At 55.0% G+C, this 17973-nt stretch overlaps 2 protein-coding genes across 2 annotated transcripts in view; one reads left to right on the top strand and one right to left on the bottom strand.

Moving 5' to 3' along the window:
* Window positions 1-4375: 4375 nt before the first annotated feature.
* On the bottom strand, window positions 4376-8726 carry DOK2 (docking protein 2). The gene is made up of 5 exons (XM_080634521.1): window positions 8519-8726; window positions 6789-7076; window positions 6583-6691; window positions 6035-6216; window positions 4376-5965 (listed from the first exon to the last, which is right to left on the bottom strand). The coding sequence occupies exons 1-5, from the start codon at window positions 8693-8695 to the stop codon at window positions 5072-5074; spliced, it is 1650 nt and encodes a 549-aa protein (XP_080490647.1). The 5' UTR covers window positions 8696-8726; the 3' UTR covers window positions 4376-5071.
* Window positions 8727-10309: 1583 nt separating this feature from the next.
* Window positions 10310-17973, top strand: part of XPO7 (exportin 7) — a 37520-nt gene continuing 29856 nt past the window's right edge. The window contains exon 1 of the mRNA XM_080634685.1: window positions 10310-10432. Within this exon, the coding sequence (XP_080490811.1) occupies window positions 10361-10432 (72 nt within the window). The 5' untranslated portion in view covers window positions 10310-10360. The remainder of the gene's footprint in view (window positions 10433-17973) is intronic.

Genomic DNA, 17973 nt, shown 5'->3' with positions numbered 1-17973 from the left:
GGAGCGGGGTCTGGCTGGAAGCTGAGGCAGAACAGACACAAGGGAGAAACCCTTTGGGTGAGGATCCATGTCCAAATGTGTCCCCACTGCTGTGAAGAGACCTTGCTGTCCCTGCATACCTGCTCCTGTTCATGCTGTCCAGGGGCAGTTGTGGGCTGAGCCCACCCAGGGTCAGTGGAGTCAGGCAACAACTCTGCGCAAAGGCTCCATGGCATCAGCTCATGCTGCCCAATAAAAATAGAACCCATTCTTTATTCTCACACCAGCTATTTTGGGTGCAATTGTTGTGTTTTAGAGAAGAAACGCTGCTCTGAACCCTGCATTAACACCTATCAGTGTGATTTCCCACGGCAAGTTAAGGAAGCAAAGCAACTCTTCATGTGCTCCGCGGTCCTGGGTGCCAAAGTGTTCACAGATGGCTTAGGACTTTTCAAACCTTCTAGTCGAGCTGGAAAACACCTCCCCATCCATCTCCACATCCAGGACATGTGGGTGGGAGCTTAAAGCTCCTCCCGTTCTAACCCCTGCCACAGGCAGAGACACCTTCCCCTAGAGCAGCTTGCTCCAAGCCCCTGTGTCCAACCTGGCCTTGAACACTGCCAGGGATGGGGCAGCCACAGCTTCTCTGGGCACCCTGTGCCAGCGCCTCAGCACCCTCACAGGGAAGAGCTTCTGCCTAAGAGCTCATCTCAGTCTCCCATCCCAGAGCACAGCAGGGGGTGGGGGGAGACCCTCCTTGAGCTCTGGGGATGCACCCAGCACACGGGAGGGTTTTGGGCTCAAGCGCACACCGATGTGTGGGGACGTGGGGAGGACGCTCGCTCCAGTGTTAACCCGAGGGGGTTCTGTGACTACGAGCGATGTGAGATGCTGGTGGTGACCCCGGGCACCGCAGCCCCTGCCCTCGGTCCCCGCGCACCCCTCGGCGTGGCGGCAGAGCCGGGCATTAATCCCTGCCTCTGCACATGGAGCCATCTGGCTGGTGCTGGCCCTTGTGCCGCAGCACGGAGGGTTGTTAACACACAGCATATGCTTTGCTTGAAATTAATACTAACTCCTCAGCTCTCAGCAGCTGCTGGTTCTTGGCTCCCCTTTCACAGCGATAACCGGGAGCAGCGGGGTGGAAATCCAGCCGCTTCCCGGCTCCTCTTCTAATGAGCTGTGTCCCTGGGAAAGGTAGCGCTGCTCTGCAGGGACAGACTGGCACTAGGTAAGGAATGGCCCTTGATAACCAGGTACACGTGCCCTGTGCCACAGTGGTGGCAACGCACAAGCCCTGGGGCTCTTTAGGGACCCCGGGGTCCCCTCACCAAACCCACGCAGCATCCATGGAATGAGCAAACCTTTCCTGGGCACAGACCTGGCTGGGGAAGGGCAGGTTCCAGCAGCCCCGTTTGCTGTTTAATTGTTGCAGCTGCAGCAGATGAGTGCTCAGGAGGTGCTTTTTCCCTTTCCTTGCTAATGCATCAGGCTGGGCAGGGGGGGTGCGGGGAGGTTGGCAGGGGTATTTGTATTATACATACCCAAAATCTGCATGTGGAGGAGCTCTGTGCAATATACAGAGCGGTTTCTGTTCAAACACTGCACACTGAGACACAAGGAACGTGCTGAACACAGCCACTGCAGCCGAGACGAGACGGGAACATCCCCACATTCTATAGAGGTTTTAAACACAACCTGCCCCGTGGTGGCTCAGTGACTGCAGGGGGACAGGCAGGGACACAGGACTCTGAAATTAGGGCTCTGGCTGCTTCCCACTTTGCCCTCATTAGGTCCAGCTGATACCTGTAGTGGGATTCCCATAATGACAGTGTAGGAGCAGAATGGAATATCCAAAGGGCTACAACGCTCTCCTGGGCTCCGTGCAGCCCTGCTGTAATACAATGTGTTGGTATTTTAGCCTTTGTCAAATATGCAGCACCGGAAAATGGTAAAGAGAGAAGAGCTGCCTAAGAGCTCATCTCAGTCTCACCTCTGGCAGGTTAAAGCCATTCCCCTTGTCCAAAGACCCTCTCCAGGTTTCCTGTAGCTCCTTTAGGCACTGGAGCTGCTCTAAGGTTTCCCTGCTGATGCCATGATGTGTCCCATGCAGATGCAGGCTTCCCCCCTCCCCCATTATAGCTGTTGGTGGAAGGAGAAGGAGAACAAGTGCCTGTGCTCCAGCCCTGCTCCCGGCTGCAGGAGGTGTGGGCTGCCCGAGCTCCCCAGATCGATGCAGTGGGTTTGCAGGGTCTGAGCACATCACCCTGCAGCCGAGCCGCGGGCAGCAGAGGCCACGGGATCAATGAGGAGTGAAGGAAATACGGCTGCGGACACGCACCTTTACAGCTTCCTTCCCCCTGCAAAGCTGGGGTTTACGGACTTCTGGCAATTGACAATTAATTTTGCTGAAGCCAGGGGCAGGAAGGCAGCCCGGCTCTTTATGGGCACCCAGGCAGTGGGAAAATAGCCTCCTTTCCACACTTGTTTTCCCATATATTGTGAACTGATGCCATCCTCAGCAATGACCACTCCTGCACTTCTCAAGCCACCAAAAGGGAAAAAAAAGCAGGCTGGATGTAGTGAGGAGCTGCTGTGCCTCCACTTGGCCACCTCCCTGCTCCTCATCCTCCAGCCTTGGCAGCAACTTCATTCGTTCCCCATCCCAAGGAGGCACCAGGAGCTGCAGAAGGCAGACAGACGGAGAGAATCCAGACCCTCCCAATTAGGTAATTTTTCTGAATGAAGAGCCCTGCTCCACCCTGCACAAGGCCTGAGACTGACATAAATCCCAGCGCTGATTAGAGTCTTGTCATTTAGCACCTCTAATGCCTCCCTCCTAATAGCATTAGGACCTCCTTGGCAAGACACTAATGCAGTTTGCAGCTGCAGCGTGGCGCCTGCGATCCGGCTGCCGAGCAAAAGGAGCACATCTCTAATCCAAGGAGACAGGAATGAAAAAGGAGCTGCCTCGACGAGGTGTGTGGAGAAGAGAGAGGAGAATGGTCCTGAGACGCCCGGCCCCAGGAGCATCATCTCCTGGCCATGAGCAGCATCCCCGTCCTGGTTGCTCAGCGAGCTTGCTCCTTCCTTGTTTCCCCATCCTCTCTTTATCCCGGCAATCCCCATGCCCCTCTTTCCTCGCTCTGCACTTTCAAGCCTCGCCAAGCCTTCCCCCAGGATGGTCCTCGCTTTCTGCACACCTCTGGTCCATAGCCCTCACGCTGGGATGCAGCTCTGTCTCCCTCCTGGAGGGAGGCCATGGAGACGGGCAACTCTTAAAGCTCAGAACAAATCTCTGTTTTGATGAGCTGTGATTTATAATCATCATAACACAATAATGACAATAACTCCCTAATCAGATTAAAACACTCTCGATTTGTCCAGGGCTTTGAGCTGTAATCTCTTCCATCCCTCCCTCCCATTGATTTTGTTTTCTCAGCCCTTGCAGCCTCCTTTCCTGGACTTGATATTCCAGGATATGTCCCCTTTTCCACCTTAAACCCTCCCATCCGCACAGACAAGGGCAGGCAGCTGTTGCGGTGAGGAATCTATTCCAGCAGCACCCCCCCGATCCCTGCTGCTGCCTCTGTGGAATGGGATTAGTGCCATCCCACCCTCGTTAGCCTGCTGCCCTGCTACAAATCTCATTACACCCGGAGGATCTGGAAGCAGAGTCTGGAAGGTGTTTCTATTTCTTTGGTTAATGAAGAAAAATAGCGGTGGGGGCGGGCTCAGGAGAGAAGTGTGTTAACACTGATTAATAATAAATAACCTCCATCATCAGCACTAATTCATTATAGCACATGCTTAAGCAATTGATTCCTGCTGAATGGCATCACGCCGTCAGGAGATCCCATCGCTCCAGCTAACTGAGCCAGGGGCACTGCTGGATGCTCCCATTCCTGCCCTGGCTTTGGAGATGGGAATCAGCACGCTCGTGGACAGGAATCATCCCTTGCTGGTGTAGGGAGAGACCTGGGAAAGGATGGGAAGCCATAGGCTGAGAAGCATCTCTCATCCCTCGATTCACCCTGCTACCTCCTAAACCTTGCCTGTGCCAGCCAGGAAGTCTCAGGGCATGGCAAGTCCTGCCTTGCTCCATGCTCTTCCTTGGGCTGACGCTCAAACCTCCCTGAGACTTGTTCTTGCTCCTTTTTGGACCAATTTTAGGTGTTTCTGCACAGGCAGCATCCCCGTGCCTTCTGTGGTCCTGGCTGCGGCAGGGAGCAGAGCCCACCACTGCCGGCAGAAGGGGAGCACGGACCCCAACATTTCCCATTCACTTCAATCCAGCATGTGATAGATGGATACAGAGCTTTAATCAGTGTAATATATAAAGCTCTTAATTTGCCTTATTAAAAGTCGGCATTTTGGATTTTCAGGATCCAGGAAATTAACTCAAGCACCTAAGCATTTATTTGATTGGAAGAGATTATAAATAATTCATGCCTTTGCTTCGTCTTCCATGGAAGACCTGCCGGGGGGACACCAGGGCTGGATGTCCCCTGGCAAGGGGAGAGGAGGAAAAGGAAGAGGCTGACTCAGAGCAAGTCAGGCTGTGTCAGACCACCTACTGCATCTTGCAGTGCGGGATGTGCATCACAGGGATGTGTATGGTCCAGGTTCATCTTGCAATGTGGGATGTGCAACCTGAGGTTGTAAATGGTCCAGCTGCATCTTGCACTGTGGAATGTGAATCCCGGGGCTAAGCATCACCCACCAGCATGGGCTCAGCACCTCGGGGCTGTGCAGGGGGGTCCGCAGCAGGCAGCGCTGGGGTTCCCGAGCTTTGACCGGGTGAGGAGCAGGGCGTTTGAAGGGGGGGTCCCTGCCCGTCCGTTGCCTCCCTGCCGGTCCTGCGGGCGCACAGTGCCCCCCAGCGGGCGCATCCCGAGCTGCCGGCCCCGCAGCTGGCCAGATGTGCCGCCGCTGAGGAGGGATGCTCGGGAGGAGGAGCGCTTCACCCCATCCCTTGCATGGGTGCGCTGAGCTGGGGGTTCTCAGCTCTGCCGGGGATGGGGGTGCCGGCTGTGGGGTGTTACCAGCCGCCGGATCGGGGGTTCCTCTCCTCTCTCCATCCTGCTCCCACTCACTGCAGGTTCTTCTTGGCAAACTTGAGGACCACGTTGTCATAGTCAGTGCTGCCCAGCCACTCTTTGCCCTGCAGTAGGAAGGGCTGCCGCAGCGGGACCGCTCTCTTGGGCACGGCGTAGTCATCCCGTTGTGCGCTGTAGGGGTACTCGTGCCCCGTGGGCTCCTCCGGGGCTGCCTGAAGCCTCCACGCCTCCCCCTTCACCTCCTCGGGCTCATGGTAGATAGTGTGAGAGGAGAGGCCCTCGGGCTCATCATAGATGTGCTCAGGCTTGGGGGCACTGGGGCGCGGAGGGGGCTGTTTGCCCGCTTGACCTCCGGCCATGCTGATGCTGTCGTAGAGGGGGTCGAGGGCATCCTCAGGGTGATGGGCCATGCTGCTGAACTTGCCAGCTCCAAAGGCCTTGGCAATGGCATCAAAGGGGACGGCGTACTCGGCCTCGGTGCTCGCCTTGGTGGGAGCATCCTGCCTCCAGCCCTTCTCCAGCACCGGTGGGTTTCCCCGCCGGAGGGAATTGCAGGGCTCAGAGTAGGGGCAGTCGGCACCATGGGAGGGTAGGAAGGAGCCTGATGGTTCCCCAGCCCCAGAGGAGCTGCTGAGGGGCATTCCCAGCTTGGCTTTCCCCACTTTCTCCTCCCAGGCTGGCTCCAATGAGGGGCACTTGGTGCGACCGCCAGGCTTCTCGTGCCCCTGTGGCCAACTGGGCATCCTGGCATGGCCATGGGACCGGGGGGCATCGTCCCCCCGCCACGGCTCCTCAGCCCCCCGGCTCTGGTGCTCGTTAATGGCCAGCTCAATGGCCTGGAAGATCTCATTGCCTTGCCTGGTCTCAAACTCAAAATTGCCTTCTCCAGATGCGCAGCGCCGCCCAGCCTCAAAGGAGAAGGTGACCTGGGGAGGGACAGGATCAGGTCCTGCACCGCAGCCCACCCCAGGCCACCCTTCCGAGATCCCACTTACCTTATCCCGCCCGAAGCGCCGCAGGAAGCGGTAGGGCCAGCTGTAGAGGGTCTCCAGGGTCTGGGGATCCTGCAGCTCCAGTGCCTCTTTGCCAGCTTGAAGGATACAGTGGCCCCAGAGCTGGCAGCGCTCGGAGGACTCCGTGGCCCTCACCGTCACCTTGAAAGCCTGCTCCGAGCCAGCTGGGGGTGGAGAGGGTAGCGTTTAACACATGCAAGGAGCAGAGCTGCATCTCCCACCCCAGAGAGGTGCAGTGGTGAGGGGGAAGTGGATGTCCGGCTGATAAGGGCTTGCGGGCTCCAGCCATGCAGGAGCAGCCTGATAGCCCAGCAAAACCCAGCGCTGCCAAACCACAGAGCAGGAAGATGTTATTTTGGGAGGAGACTTTCCACTGCGCTGCCTGCAAGAAGCCGCAGTGGGGGCTGCTCCCTGGTGCAAAACTGCCCGAGACACCCAGGAATGGGTGATGCGATGCAGTGGGAAATGCAGAGCCTTCCTGTGCCGGCAAAGTCAGCTCCGGGGCACCTTCCCCACCGACCACCACCTACCTTTGCTTCGAGAGCTGTACAGGCAGTTTTCCTCCATGGAGAGCTCTCCATCAGTGCCCAGTGTGCCCTGCTGACCCTCCTTGCTTGCTGCCTGCTCTCCCCTGCTCCTCTGGACAGGGACAAGCAGCGGGTGAGCAACCCCCCGGGATGCCTCCGCACGCATCCCGCTGTTGCCCACAGCCTGGCTATCCCTATCCAGCGCATACCGGGAACGCCAGCTCACACAGCTTGTGGATCCAGTCGGCCGCCTCTGTGATGTCGGTGGCCAGGAGGTACCTCCTGTCCGTGGTCTCCAGCAGGAAGGGGACGGTGTCCTTGGGGCAGGTGGCATCGCCGCTCGCCTCCGCCACATACACGCAGTCGCTCAGCTTGACCAGCCTCTTGCTGCTGTCACCCTTGCGCAGCCTCTCGGGCGCGGAGCCCTCCATGAGCTCCAGGCGGGCCATGGAGCAGGAGCTTTCCCGGTACAAGACACCCCAGAACTTCCTCCATTTCTGCCAGGGGAGCAGCAGAGGGGGCAAGGTCAAGGGGGTTTTGTTCGTGTCTTCAAGGAAAGCACCCTGCTCCAGTGGAAGGTGTCCCTGCCTGTGGCAGGGGTTGGAGCTGGAGGAGCTTTAAGGCCCCTTCCAACCCAAGCTATCCTAGGATTCCAGGGGTGAAAGCCCAGCATTGGCCAGCTCTGCTGTCACCCTTCCAGGAGGTTTTATCCCCTTGGAATCCCACATGAGCCTGTGGGAGGACATTGGTGCAAACCCATTCATGATCCAGGCAGGGTCCTGCACCCTCACCCTGTCTGATTGGCCAGGATGGGGGCAGAGGTGGGGAAGAGCATCCCCGGCGCACAACCCGTGGCAAGGCTGCCGCAGCCAGCAGCGTCCCAGCGCCGGGATCCATCCCGTGCCTGCAGCACCCGACAGCCCCCAGTGCTGAGGGACCCAGGCCCTTGTTTGCTCCGTCTTCCCTGGAAGCACCAACATTGAAACCGCTCCCAACCCGCGCCCCGAGGCAGCAGCAACTGCAGCGGGGAGAGGAAGCGGTGGCGGAGGAAGTCTTGAACAGCTCAAACTCCTCCGCATCGCCCGCACCGGGATCGGGACAGAGCCTGCACCCTGCGCCATGCCTGCACCCTGCGCCATGCCTGCACCCTGCGCCCTGCCTGCACCCTGAGCCCAGCCTGCACCCTGAGCCCAGCCTGCACCCTGCGCCATGCCTGCACCCTGAGCCCAGCCTGCACCCTGCGCCATGCCTGCACCCTGAGCCCAGCCTGCACCCTGCGCCATGCCTGCACCCTGCGCCCTGCCTGCACCCTGAGCCCTGCCTGCACCCTGAGCCCAGCCTGCACCCTGAGCCCTGCCTGCACCCTGAGCCCAGCCTGCACCCTGCGCCCTGCCTGCACCCTGAGCCCTGCCTGCACCCTGAGCCCTGCCTGCACCCTGCGCCCTGCCTGCACCCTGAGTCCTGCCTGCACCCTGCGCCATGCCTGCACCCTGCGCCCAGCCTGCACCCTGAGTCCTGCCTGCACCCTGCCTGCACCCTGCCTGCAGCATTTTGAGCCCCAGTTGCAAGTGGCCATAGAGACCAAGGTTCTTCTTTGCCCGGCCCCTGGATGCTCCTTCCCCTTCTAGCACAAACAGGAGCCGTTGCTAAACCCCCCTGAGGACAGGATGCTCTGGGGGCTGCATTGATTGCCCACCAATTGCAGTTGATGCCCACTCTGCAGATCCTCCGGGGGGGTCCCACTGGGAGGGTTCTCTTTGCAATGTCTCCAGCACCTTCCATCCCCTTGCCAATCGTCACCCACCCAATGCACTGGTGGAAACCTGATGGATGGGTGGGAAGCCAAAGGCTGGGATCATCCCATTCCCATCAGATGCAACACTCGTGTCCAGGCCAGCCGGGCCCCCATGCACGGAGCATTCCCTCACCACCTCCTCACCTTGCCAAAGGTCTGCTGCAGCTGGAGGTGGAGCACCCCCTGCTTCACCACCACCTCCTCCATCACCCATCCACCAGCATCCTCCGCCTCTGTCCCGCTGCCCGCGGAGGTCACGCACCCGTCACGCCGTGTCGTGATGTGTGACGTATGCTTTGGGTTCCGCTGTTTCCTCCTCATGGCTGAGCTCCGGCTTCCTGCCCCATGAGCTCCCCATAACAGGCAGTGAGCCCGGTCCCACATCCGGCCAGCACTGTGCCTCAGTTTACTCAGCTGGGAAACGGGAGCAGGGCAGCTCCAAGGGCTGCTCCACTGGGGTAACAACCTCCAGCTCTGCCCCTCTGCCTGCTCCCAGCAATCCCAGCCTGACCCAGTGCTCCCAGTAAGGGCTGGTGCAGCCCCAGCCTCCAGGCTGGCCATTGTACAGGTGGCAAGACACAAGGGGGTGAGTGGGGAGGGTGGTTTGGAACTGGAAGGAAGGGGTTTGGGGCAGTGGGCAGCACTGAAATGTTGTCTGTGTCCAGACATGGGGACAGCAGGGGCTGATGGGGTGCAGTGGGGGCACCCAGAGCACCCCAGCCCCCTGAGAAGGAGCACCCAAGGGTGCTCGGTTGAGTGCCAGCAGCAGCAGATCTGAGCCACCACCATGAAGCTCAGATGCTGCCGCAGTGCTGGGCCAGGGCTGCAGGAGGCATAAGGTGTGCTCCTTGGCTGGGGAACCGGGAGCACTGGGAGCAGTGATGCGGGTGCTGCTGGGGCACGAGGCTTGTCTCTGGCTGGTTAACTGGGAGCCACTTGTGCAGCACACTGAGACCATGACTGCAGGACACTGGTGCTGGGTACTGAGAGCACTGGGAGCACTGGTGCCGCGCATCGGGAGCACTGCCGCTGGGCACTGGGACCACCGCCGCCGGGCACTGGTGTTACTGGCTCATGACCCCGGGTGAGGTGCGGCCCCTTTAAGCGCCGTGTCAACAAACCCTCCCTTGCGTCGCCGCCGTCGTGACGTCATGGCGCGGTTGCTGGCGCATGCGCTGTGCTTTTTGTGGCGAGGCAGGGCGGGGGGGCCGCGGCGTGCCGGGCCCGGCGGAGGCGGAGGGAGCGGAGCATGAATGGAGCAAGATGGCGGATCATGTGCAGGTGAGGGGCGGCCGCGCCGTGGGGCCGTGCTGCGGGGCGGCCGGGCCGCGCCTTCGTCCTCCGCACAGCGCCCCTTGCCCGCCCGTCCCTGCCCGCGCGGCCTGCCGCGGGCGCGGGCCTCGGCGGCGGCGCGGCTGGGCCCGGTGCGGCACGGCCTGGCGGCGGTGGTGGCAGCGGGCCCGTAGGCCCCGCGGCCCGGTGGCTCCCGGTCTCCCCCCCGCCGCTCCGGGCTGCGGGAACCGGCGAGCTCCGGAGGCCTCCGGGTTTTGATTCCTCCGGCCCGGCCTTCCCGTGGAGAAAGGCCGCTGTGAAGGCTGCTTCCGAGGCTGCGGCCGCCGGTGTTACCGACAGAGCGGCCTTTGCCTCGCTGCCGCCGCCGCGGGGTTTCCGAGTGGTGTTAGTCGCAAAGCTTTGGAGGAAGGAAAGTCGGGCACCCCCTGCCATGGAAAGGAGCGGCCGGTTCCCCCCCACTGCCACGGCCCGTCCCTGCCGCCCCGTTCCCGGTGTTCCTGCAGCCGCCATCCCTCGCCCCAGCGTTGGGCTTCGCCTCCTCGCCTTCTCGGTTGTTTTCCAGCCGTAAAGGAGACTTGATTCTTGAGTAAAGCACTTTGATGGGCGTTAAAAACAAGCTCCCAGTGCGTGGAGAGGAGCTGAGAGGTGAATAAAGGTGACGGTGGCTTTAAGCAGCCGGGTTTGCGCGGTGCTATGGCAAAACCCGCGGAGAGTCGGTGCTGGCACTGGCAGAAAGAGTCAAACCGGGCCCGGGTGGAAGAGCCGGTGAGTTTGGGGGTGTTTGCACACCGTTGGGTTTGCAGCGTGCAGGAGCCCGGCTCAACCCGAATCACACCGGTTACATATTAGGTCTGCAACTTTTAAATAAATATATTCTTCACATGATCCCCTCGTGAACCACAAGGGTGAGCAGTTGATTAACTGAGGACAGAGCTGGGCGCGCTCAGGTTGTCTGGCAAATGTCTCTTGGGCAATCTCAGGGGAGGAGAGGAACTGCTGCATTATCAAAACAATTCCCAGGCTCTCAATCTCCTCAAGAAACTCCCAATTGGTTGAGCCCTACCTTTAGAGCTCAGCTGGGGAGCCTGACCCCAAAAGCACTTAAAGCAGCTGCTCTTGTTGCTTTAGAACCGCACTTCCTTGCCTGCTTTCCTTTGTTAAATGTGGACTGGAGCAAATGGAAGTTAGAGCTGGAAGAACAGGGCTTCAGTCGCTGTGTTCACCTGGTTAAAGTGTAACAGCAGGAGCCTGGGAGATGTTTCACTCAGGGGAAAACTGATTTGCAAATACAGTTAAAGCACCTGCAGGTGGGGGCAGTTCCTATGTGGGACAACCAGCGCTGACTGAATGATTGGGTGCTGTCGGGGGATGGGGTTTGCTGGCTTTTCACTTTCTCATCTCTTCTCTCTACCCCAGGCAAAAGCTCCTTCAGAGCTGCTGTGAGGTCGCCTTCAAAACTCGCTGTGGGTTTTTGTGGCTGGCGGAGGTTGTGCTTTGTATTAATACATTGATTTTGTGATGAGGTGGCTTCCTGTAGCCTGAGACACGCGTCTCTGGGACATGGCTTGAGCTGAGTTGCCCCATTAGACGTTGTGTTCATTTAACAGAGATTATTGAGTTATTCAGTGCCATGGGGAGATGTTCACTCTCAGTGTGAATAATTGAGAGTTGGTTTATGGCATATGCTCTGGGAGTTGGTCCTGGGTTTAATGGGAACAGGGATTTGGAAATACGTATCAGCTGTCAGAAGCTGTGCAGAGTTCAGCAGGTTTGTGAAGTCTTGCTGCTGCTTTGTGAGAGCTTTGCTTTGGGTGGTGCATGTTCCCAGTGGAGCTTCTGGCGTTGTACCTGCTGTGCTAATATGTGGTGAAGCACAAACCCATTTTTCCTAGACTTTATGTGTGCTGAAGTTATTTACTTTACAATATGAAGCAGCAGTAGGGATACAGACAAACTTCAAAGGCTGTAATGGAAGAGAATATCATGTTCTTGTCTTTAAAACATGTTCTGCAAGCTGAGAGTGAGCCCCCAGTTCTGTTGGTGGGAATTGTGGTGAGGAGCCCTTCGAGGGGGGACTGTTCAGTGTCTGAAGACAAAGGTTGCAGTGATCCTGAGGCAGGGGTAGAGAGAATCAGATGATTTTGTGTGGCTGAAAAGGAGTCCTGCGGTCTGAAAGCAAACTGCTCCCCACCAATTTTTCCACTCCTCCAAAAGCTCCTACCACCTTGCCTTGAATTAGTCTTTGTTCCAAGGCTTGTGAAGCATCACTTGAAGTAGAGCGAGAGGAGAGTCAGTGAGGATGTCACTGCAATGAGCTTTGTGGGCAAACAGGAATCCCCTTCCCCTTCTACTTCCTGCTCTTGGAAACAGCTTTGTATCGTCTTTGGTTTTCTTCCACTTTCCCAGCCCCTTAGATGTTTTCCATGTTGCTGCCCTCAACTGGGATGCGCTTACTGAACGTGCCTATTCCTGTGGGAGAAGGTTTGTTGTAGGACGCTGTGACTTGGAATATTTCATTTGGCTTGAATTTTAAAAAGATCATTGCACTGATGAAAAATTGTTGGTGCTTCTACGTCTGTTAATGCAGCAGCTTGCCCTGAAATGAAAGTAGTTGGGGCAGTGAGTGGCTGCTTGTCATAGAACAATAAGAGATCTGGCATCTAATTAGGAAATTGAACCCCTGTTTTCATTTTCACACTATGTGATTCTAGGTTTGGGGCTGGACGTCCAGCTGAACCAGGTGGGCTGCAGACAGAAGTGACTTTCATCACAGTACAGTTGTGGAGGAAGCTCAGTGGGGGGAAAAAGCATCATGTAAAATGATGTTTGGGTGTCCTATCCACCACATGTTGGGTTTTGAGACCATTTCCTATGGCAATTCCTTTTCCATCCCTCCCAGGACCCAAAGATGTTTTCCTTTCTGTGTTTCTGTATTCTAAAGGATGTTGGTTTGGCTTAGGCACAAGCTCAAATCTGGCTCTAGGAATCTCTAACATCCAGCTTGCTGCAGAAGGAACCCTGGAGTGCTGGTTGTGTGTTTCCTGATTGAGATCTCCAGACACTTGCACTTGCTGCCAAATACAGATTGTTTAGAACACTTTTACATTTATTTTAGTTCAAGCTTTTACCTCCTCCATGACATTGGACTCACTGAAAGCTCTTATTAAGGACTTGGGTTGATCTTGGAATAGCCCAAGGGAACACTCTGGACCTGGGGAGGTGGAAACACTGGTTTGCCTAAAAATAGAGCTGGCAGCATTTCTTTTGCAAATTAGACTCCTTTTTAATTGTTATTATTATTATTTAAAGTTATGTGCTTGTTTTAAAGTGCTCTGTTGGGATGCTCAGTGCAGAATTCCAGTGGGAGGTGTGTGGGAGTTGGGTTTCAGAGGTGTACAGTTGCACTTCAGTATCAGCATCTTGGCATCCAGACTTCACAGTGTAAGAAAAATGGCTCCTTTGCAGCTCTGGGACTCCATGGCCAGCAGCCAGCATCTGGAGAGTACTTCAGAGGTGCCTTCGGTAGCAGACAAGGTGTCCCATGCATAGCTCAGGGTGACAGCAGTGCTTGTGCTCCAGAGGGTGGTGCTTTGAAGCATCCCAGATGGGAAAGGAGAAGGTGGTGGCTTTGTTATGGGTGTTCACACTCAGCAGCAGCCTGCTGAGAGGCAGGCTCAGAGTGAAACTCTGACCTGGGGGAGGCTTTGTCACTGGATTCAGTGAGTTGGAGCTACTCTGTGCTTAGGTTGCAGTCCCATCTGCAGCAGTTCATCTCAAAGCCCCTTCTGTAGCAGGGAGGAGAGAGCCAGAGCTTGGGTTGGTGTGAGCTGGGTGCTGCCACGGCAGGAGAGTGGCCAGGTCAGGCTGGGAGCCTGCTCTCAGATGCCTGGTCTCTCTCTCCATTAGCAACCAAGTTGTGTTCCCTCAGGGAGCCAACACTAATACAATTAAGGAGGATTTGTTCATTTTAATCATTTTAAGAGAACACTGGATGCTCTTTAGCTCAAGAACTTTATTACTCTTAATAATGCCACGTTGCTCTTGGTTTGGGCAGCTCAGTGGTGATTTGTGAGTCTGTGGGGCTCAGGTCTGCTGAAGCAAAGTTCAAGAAGTTACATTTACTGCTTAAAATCACCAGCAAAATGGTAAATTTTGTCTTCCTGTTTCTCAGCTATGGTTTCCAGGTGGCTGTTGTGAATAGTTTGTGATGCTTTCTGGTCGTGTGCCTTAGCTGCAAGACTCTACATGGGTTTTTAAGAGTGTTACCTGTGTCTGAGGTTACACTTATTTTAACCAACATAATTCTGGAGCATCTTTGGCTTGGTGTGCAGTAGCAGTGCTGATGCAGCCTGGCCCTGTGGATGCTCTGTGCAGCTGCAGCTTTGGTTTGCAAGAAGGAATTCGTTCTTCCTTTGCTCACACAACTGACAGAGCCTAAAGGCAGAGCCCACTGAGGAGATATCCAGCAGCTGGTAGATCCTTTCTGGCTTGCTTTGGGTTATCCCTGTTACTGACTGTGCAAGGAATATAGGACTTAAACCTTGGAGGGAAGAGTTTGAACCTGTGCCAGTGCCTCAGCACCCTCACAGAGAGCTTCTGCCTAAGAGCTCATCTCAGTCTCCCCTCTGGCAGGTTAAAGCCATTCCCCCTTGGCCTGTCCCTACAGGAACAGGGTGTTTGGATTAGTCCTACCAAACTAATAAAAGATGCTGTTGGAAGATAGCTGATAAACCACGCAGAAAATCCCTCAGCAGAAGCTTGACATTTTGGGTTTGTTTGTCATTAAGGACAAAAGGTGCAGTTTGTTCATGGTCTCTGCTACTGATCACGGGTTGCCAGCGGGAAGCTCGTTGCCCTGGTGTGGTCAGCGTAAAACATCAGCTTCACGCTCTGGTGCTTGCCATCTTACTGGTGGCAGACTTTGAATATCAGGTGATGTAAGATCTCCGTTACAAATGTGCTTTGATAGTCTGATCCTTGTCTTCCTTCTCTCCTCCCCTTGCCTGTTGTCCTGCTCTGGAAAGCAGAAGTAGTTCTCCAGGCTGAAATATGTGCTGCACTTCAGAGCAGTAACACCCTGCAGTGGAGTGCTGTGAACAAGAAGGAATTTTTAGCAACTCTTTGTCAATTTAACCTGGTTTTGGGTGCAGTTGCCCAGTGACTGCACTGTGGGATGTGTTCTGTTGTTTGTAGCTGCTCTGGGATGTGTGTTCTGCGGTTTTGTTCATGCTGCAGGTGGGCAGAGAGCATCGTGCCAGGACGCTGCTGCGTGTAGTGTATTGCACTGGTTAAACATTCTGCTGCGTGCTGGCTAAGCAGGACTTACCTCGTGCTTTCCATGCGTAAAGTCAACACCCAGCTCCAAAGCAAAAAGTTGTGCTTTAGCACTGGAAGAGAAAAACATGTTTCACCCTTTATCAATTGCCTTCTGCCTTCTCCCCTCTCCCCTCACTTGAGATCGTTCAGGCTGTGGGTATAGCATAAAAGCTCGCTGCTCACAGCATTTGCATAGTTTAAAGTGTAATTGTGGGTTCTGAGCTGAAGTTTTCAAATTAAAGCTTTTAATGTATTGTTCCGTATTCTGGTATAATTTATGAATAACACAAGAACAAGAAAATGGAACAAGCAAATCAAACAGAAGGTATTTACAAGAATCTGACAGGCAAATTGTGTCCTTACCTGCCTGATGAAGACACTATCTTGAGTAGCATCTTAATTTGATTTCTTGTAATGCAGAACTTCTGCTCTCTTGGAGCAGGATTTCCAGCAGACTCTGTGTGTTCTCCTGTTGTAAGGTCAGTTTATAAAAGAAATAGCCTCTGGTTTTCAGCTGAATACCCCCACTTCTCAACTCCTTCCCATCCTTTTAAGCTGTTATTCTGCATCATGTACCAGCTTGGACGGGGCTTGGAGCAACCTGCTCTAGTGGAAGGTGTCCCTGCCCATGGCCATGGTCCCTTCCAAACCAAACCATTCAATGATGTACCCTGTGGACTCACAACTCTCCATCTGAAAAGCGTTTATGTCTGTCCTGCAGTGGCATTTTCGGTGATGTCTGGCACTTCAGCGTGCCTTTTACATGGCTCATTCCAGCGCTCATCAGCCTGACTGAAGTGTTCTCTGTTCCCTGTATTCCCCTTGGACAAGGGTGTTGCTGCTGTAGCACCGGAGCATTTTGGTTGAATTCCTCTTGGAAAACTCTGCCCTTGTATTGCCCATTCAGAGGGTTTGTGAACACGGTGATTGCACGAATTAGAGTCCAAGGACATTGTACTGGCAAATGCCAGTTCTGTTGTTTCTCCTCTGGCACTCGGTGATGTCTGTGCCTGACACTGGTTTCACCAATGAGTTGAAGGGGATTTTGCTTGGTTCCTTTTGCCGTTTCTGGAGGGTAAGTTTGTGCAGTCCTGGAGTAGCTTTAATAGCTCATATAGTCAGAGGTGCAGCTACCAACAGAGATACAATGTTAATGAGCAGCTCAGAAGCATCCATGGGACGCTGCAGCAGGCTATTAGCTGTGGCATGTTAAATGAAAAAGTAAAGAAAGCCAGGAGTGACTCACGCTCCCATTGTTGGAGCAAAGGTGTTGGTGCTGCTCCAGCCTCTCCTTATTTATGCTCAGATGTGGAGAAGAACCTCCTTGCTGCAGTTAGCAGGCTGATGGTGCTGCTATTCTTGCTCAGGGTGCTGCTGAGTCTTCCCACTGGGAGAAAGGCCTTGCTTGAGGTAGAATTCAGGAATCCTCCGTTCCCAGGTATTACATCAGTGGGGATCTCTCATGACTGCTTCAACAGCATCAGTGGGGATTGAACTTGGGAATGGCTGTCTTGAGTTTAGTAGAGATCCGTCGTGGTGTAGAGGCTCTTTCTTCAAAGCGGGATACGATTTATTGCTCCAGAAATGAGAGAACTTAAACATTGATTTACTGAACTAAGACGAGGGGACATGTTTCAATGTCACCTTTCCTCAAGCACAGCACATTTCCCTCCATGCTCTAAGCCCTGTTGACTCCAGAAGCTGATGCCTTGGACCATTGTATCTGTCCACAGAATCCTGGAATAGTTTGGGTTGGAAGGGGCCTTAAAGCTCATCCAGTTCCAACCCCCTGCCAGCGGGGATGGGGCAGCCACAGCTTCTCTGGGCACCCTGGGCCAGCGCCTCAGCACCCTCACAGGGAAGAGCTTCTGCCTAAGAGCTCATCTCAGTCTCCCCTCTGGGAGGTTAAAGCCATTCCCCTTGCTCTGTCCCTGCAGGCCCTTGTCCCAAGCCCCTCTCCAGGTTTCCTGGAGCCCCTTTAGGCACTGGAGCTGCGCTAAGGTCTCCCCTTCAGGAGCCTTCTCTTCTCCAGGCTGCCCCAGCCCAGCTCTCTCAGCCTGGCTCCAGAGCAGAGCTGCTCCAGCACCTCTCCTATAATAAATATTCCTTAGGCATAAAGTGTTCAAGGCAAAGGAAAAATGGGTCATGGTTTCTTCCCACCACTGGGATGCCACATCCTGGAGGTGCAAGGGTAAGTGCTGCTGGGGCTGCTGCGTGCCCATAGTGAGCAGGGACATAAATCCCTTATTGCCTGCCCTGGCACTTGCAGAGCCTTTTATTCCAACATATGGGGGAATCAGTTGGGGGATATTAAAATGGATGAATGTGCTTGGGACAAAAATAACTGTATTAAACATGTTGCAGGATCTCTGGCTCAGGGAGTCAGTAACCATAAGGCAGGAGGAAGGGAATGTCTTGGAAACAATGTGTGCCTGGAGGATCTACATGCACATCCTTTAGGATATAAGAACCACCACCAGCAGCAGAGTTTGAATGAATCTTGTTAAGCCAGAACACTCCAGTGCAGATGCTGAATCTATGGCGTTGTTGCTTGCCTGCTCCCCCCGAGCAGTCAGCGCTGGCTCTTGGCTCCTGCTCACTGTCTGCCTCTGCCATCTCAAGCACATCAGTGTGTGTTTCCTCGGTGTTCTGAAATGGGAACTCTCAGTGTGGCCAAGTCAAACTCTGATGAACTAAACCTGCCCAGAGCTTACTGCAGCCCTTGGATGGGAAGAGCGGTGCTTAAGCAACCGTGTAATATAGGATCAATTCTGCAGCCTTCCCCCGGGACTCCTTTTAGGTAGCTGTTACTCGCCTTGTAGTATTTATCATTTTAAAGATGATCACACGTTGTTTGTCTTCACCACGGGGAAAACAGTGAGCAGTGAAGGGCTTCATTTGTAGCTTGTACTATAAACGAGATTGATGGGTTAGGGTTTTACTTCTTTCTTCCGAGCTTCACAGCTGCTCTCAGTGCACAAATATCTGAG

The sequence above is a fragment of the Psittacula echo genome (genome assembly GCF_963264785.1).
Source record: "Psittacula echo genome assembly, chromosome: 25".
NCBI classification, from domain to species: domain Eukaryota; kingdom Metazoa; phylum Chordata; class Aves; order Psittaciformes; family Psittacidae; genus Psittacula; species Psittacula echo.
This window is presented reverse-complemented; position numbering and strand designations above follow the sequence as displayed.

Excerpts from the sequence above, each read along its gene's own strand:
- DOK2 (XM_080634521.1), bottom strand. The coding sequence starts at position 8,695 with ATGAGGAGGAAACAGCGGAACCCAAAGCATACGTCACACATCACGACA. Across the intron at positions 7,077-8,518 it reads TGCAGCAGACCTTTGGCAAG|AAATGGAGGAAGTTCTGGGG; the intron begins GTGAGGAGGTGG and ends CTCCCCTGGCAG. Across the intron at positions 5,966-6,034 it reads GGCGCTTCGGGCGGGATAAG|GTCACCTTCTCCTTTGAGGC; the intron begins GTAAGTGGGATC and ends GTCCCTCCCCAG.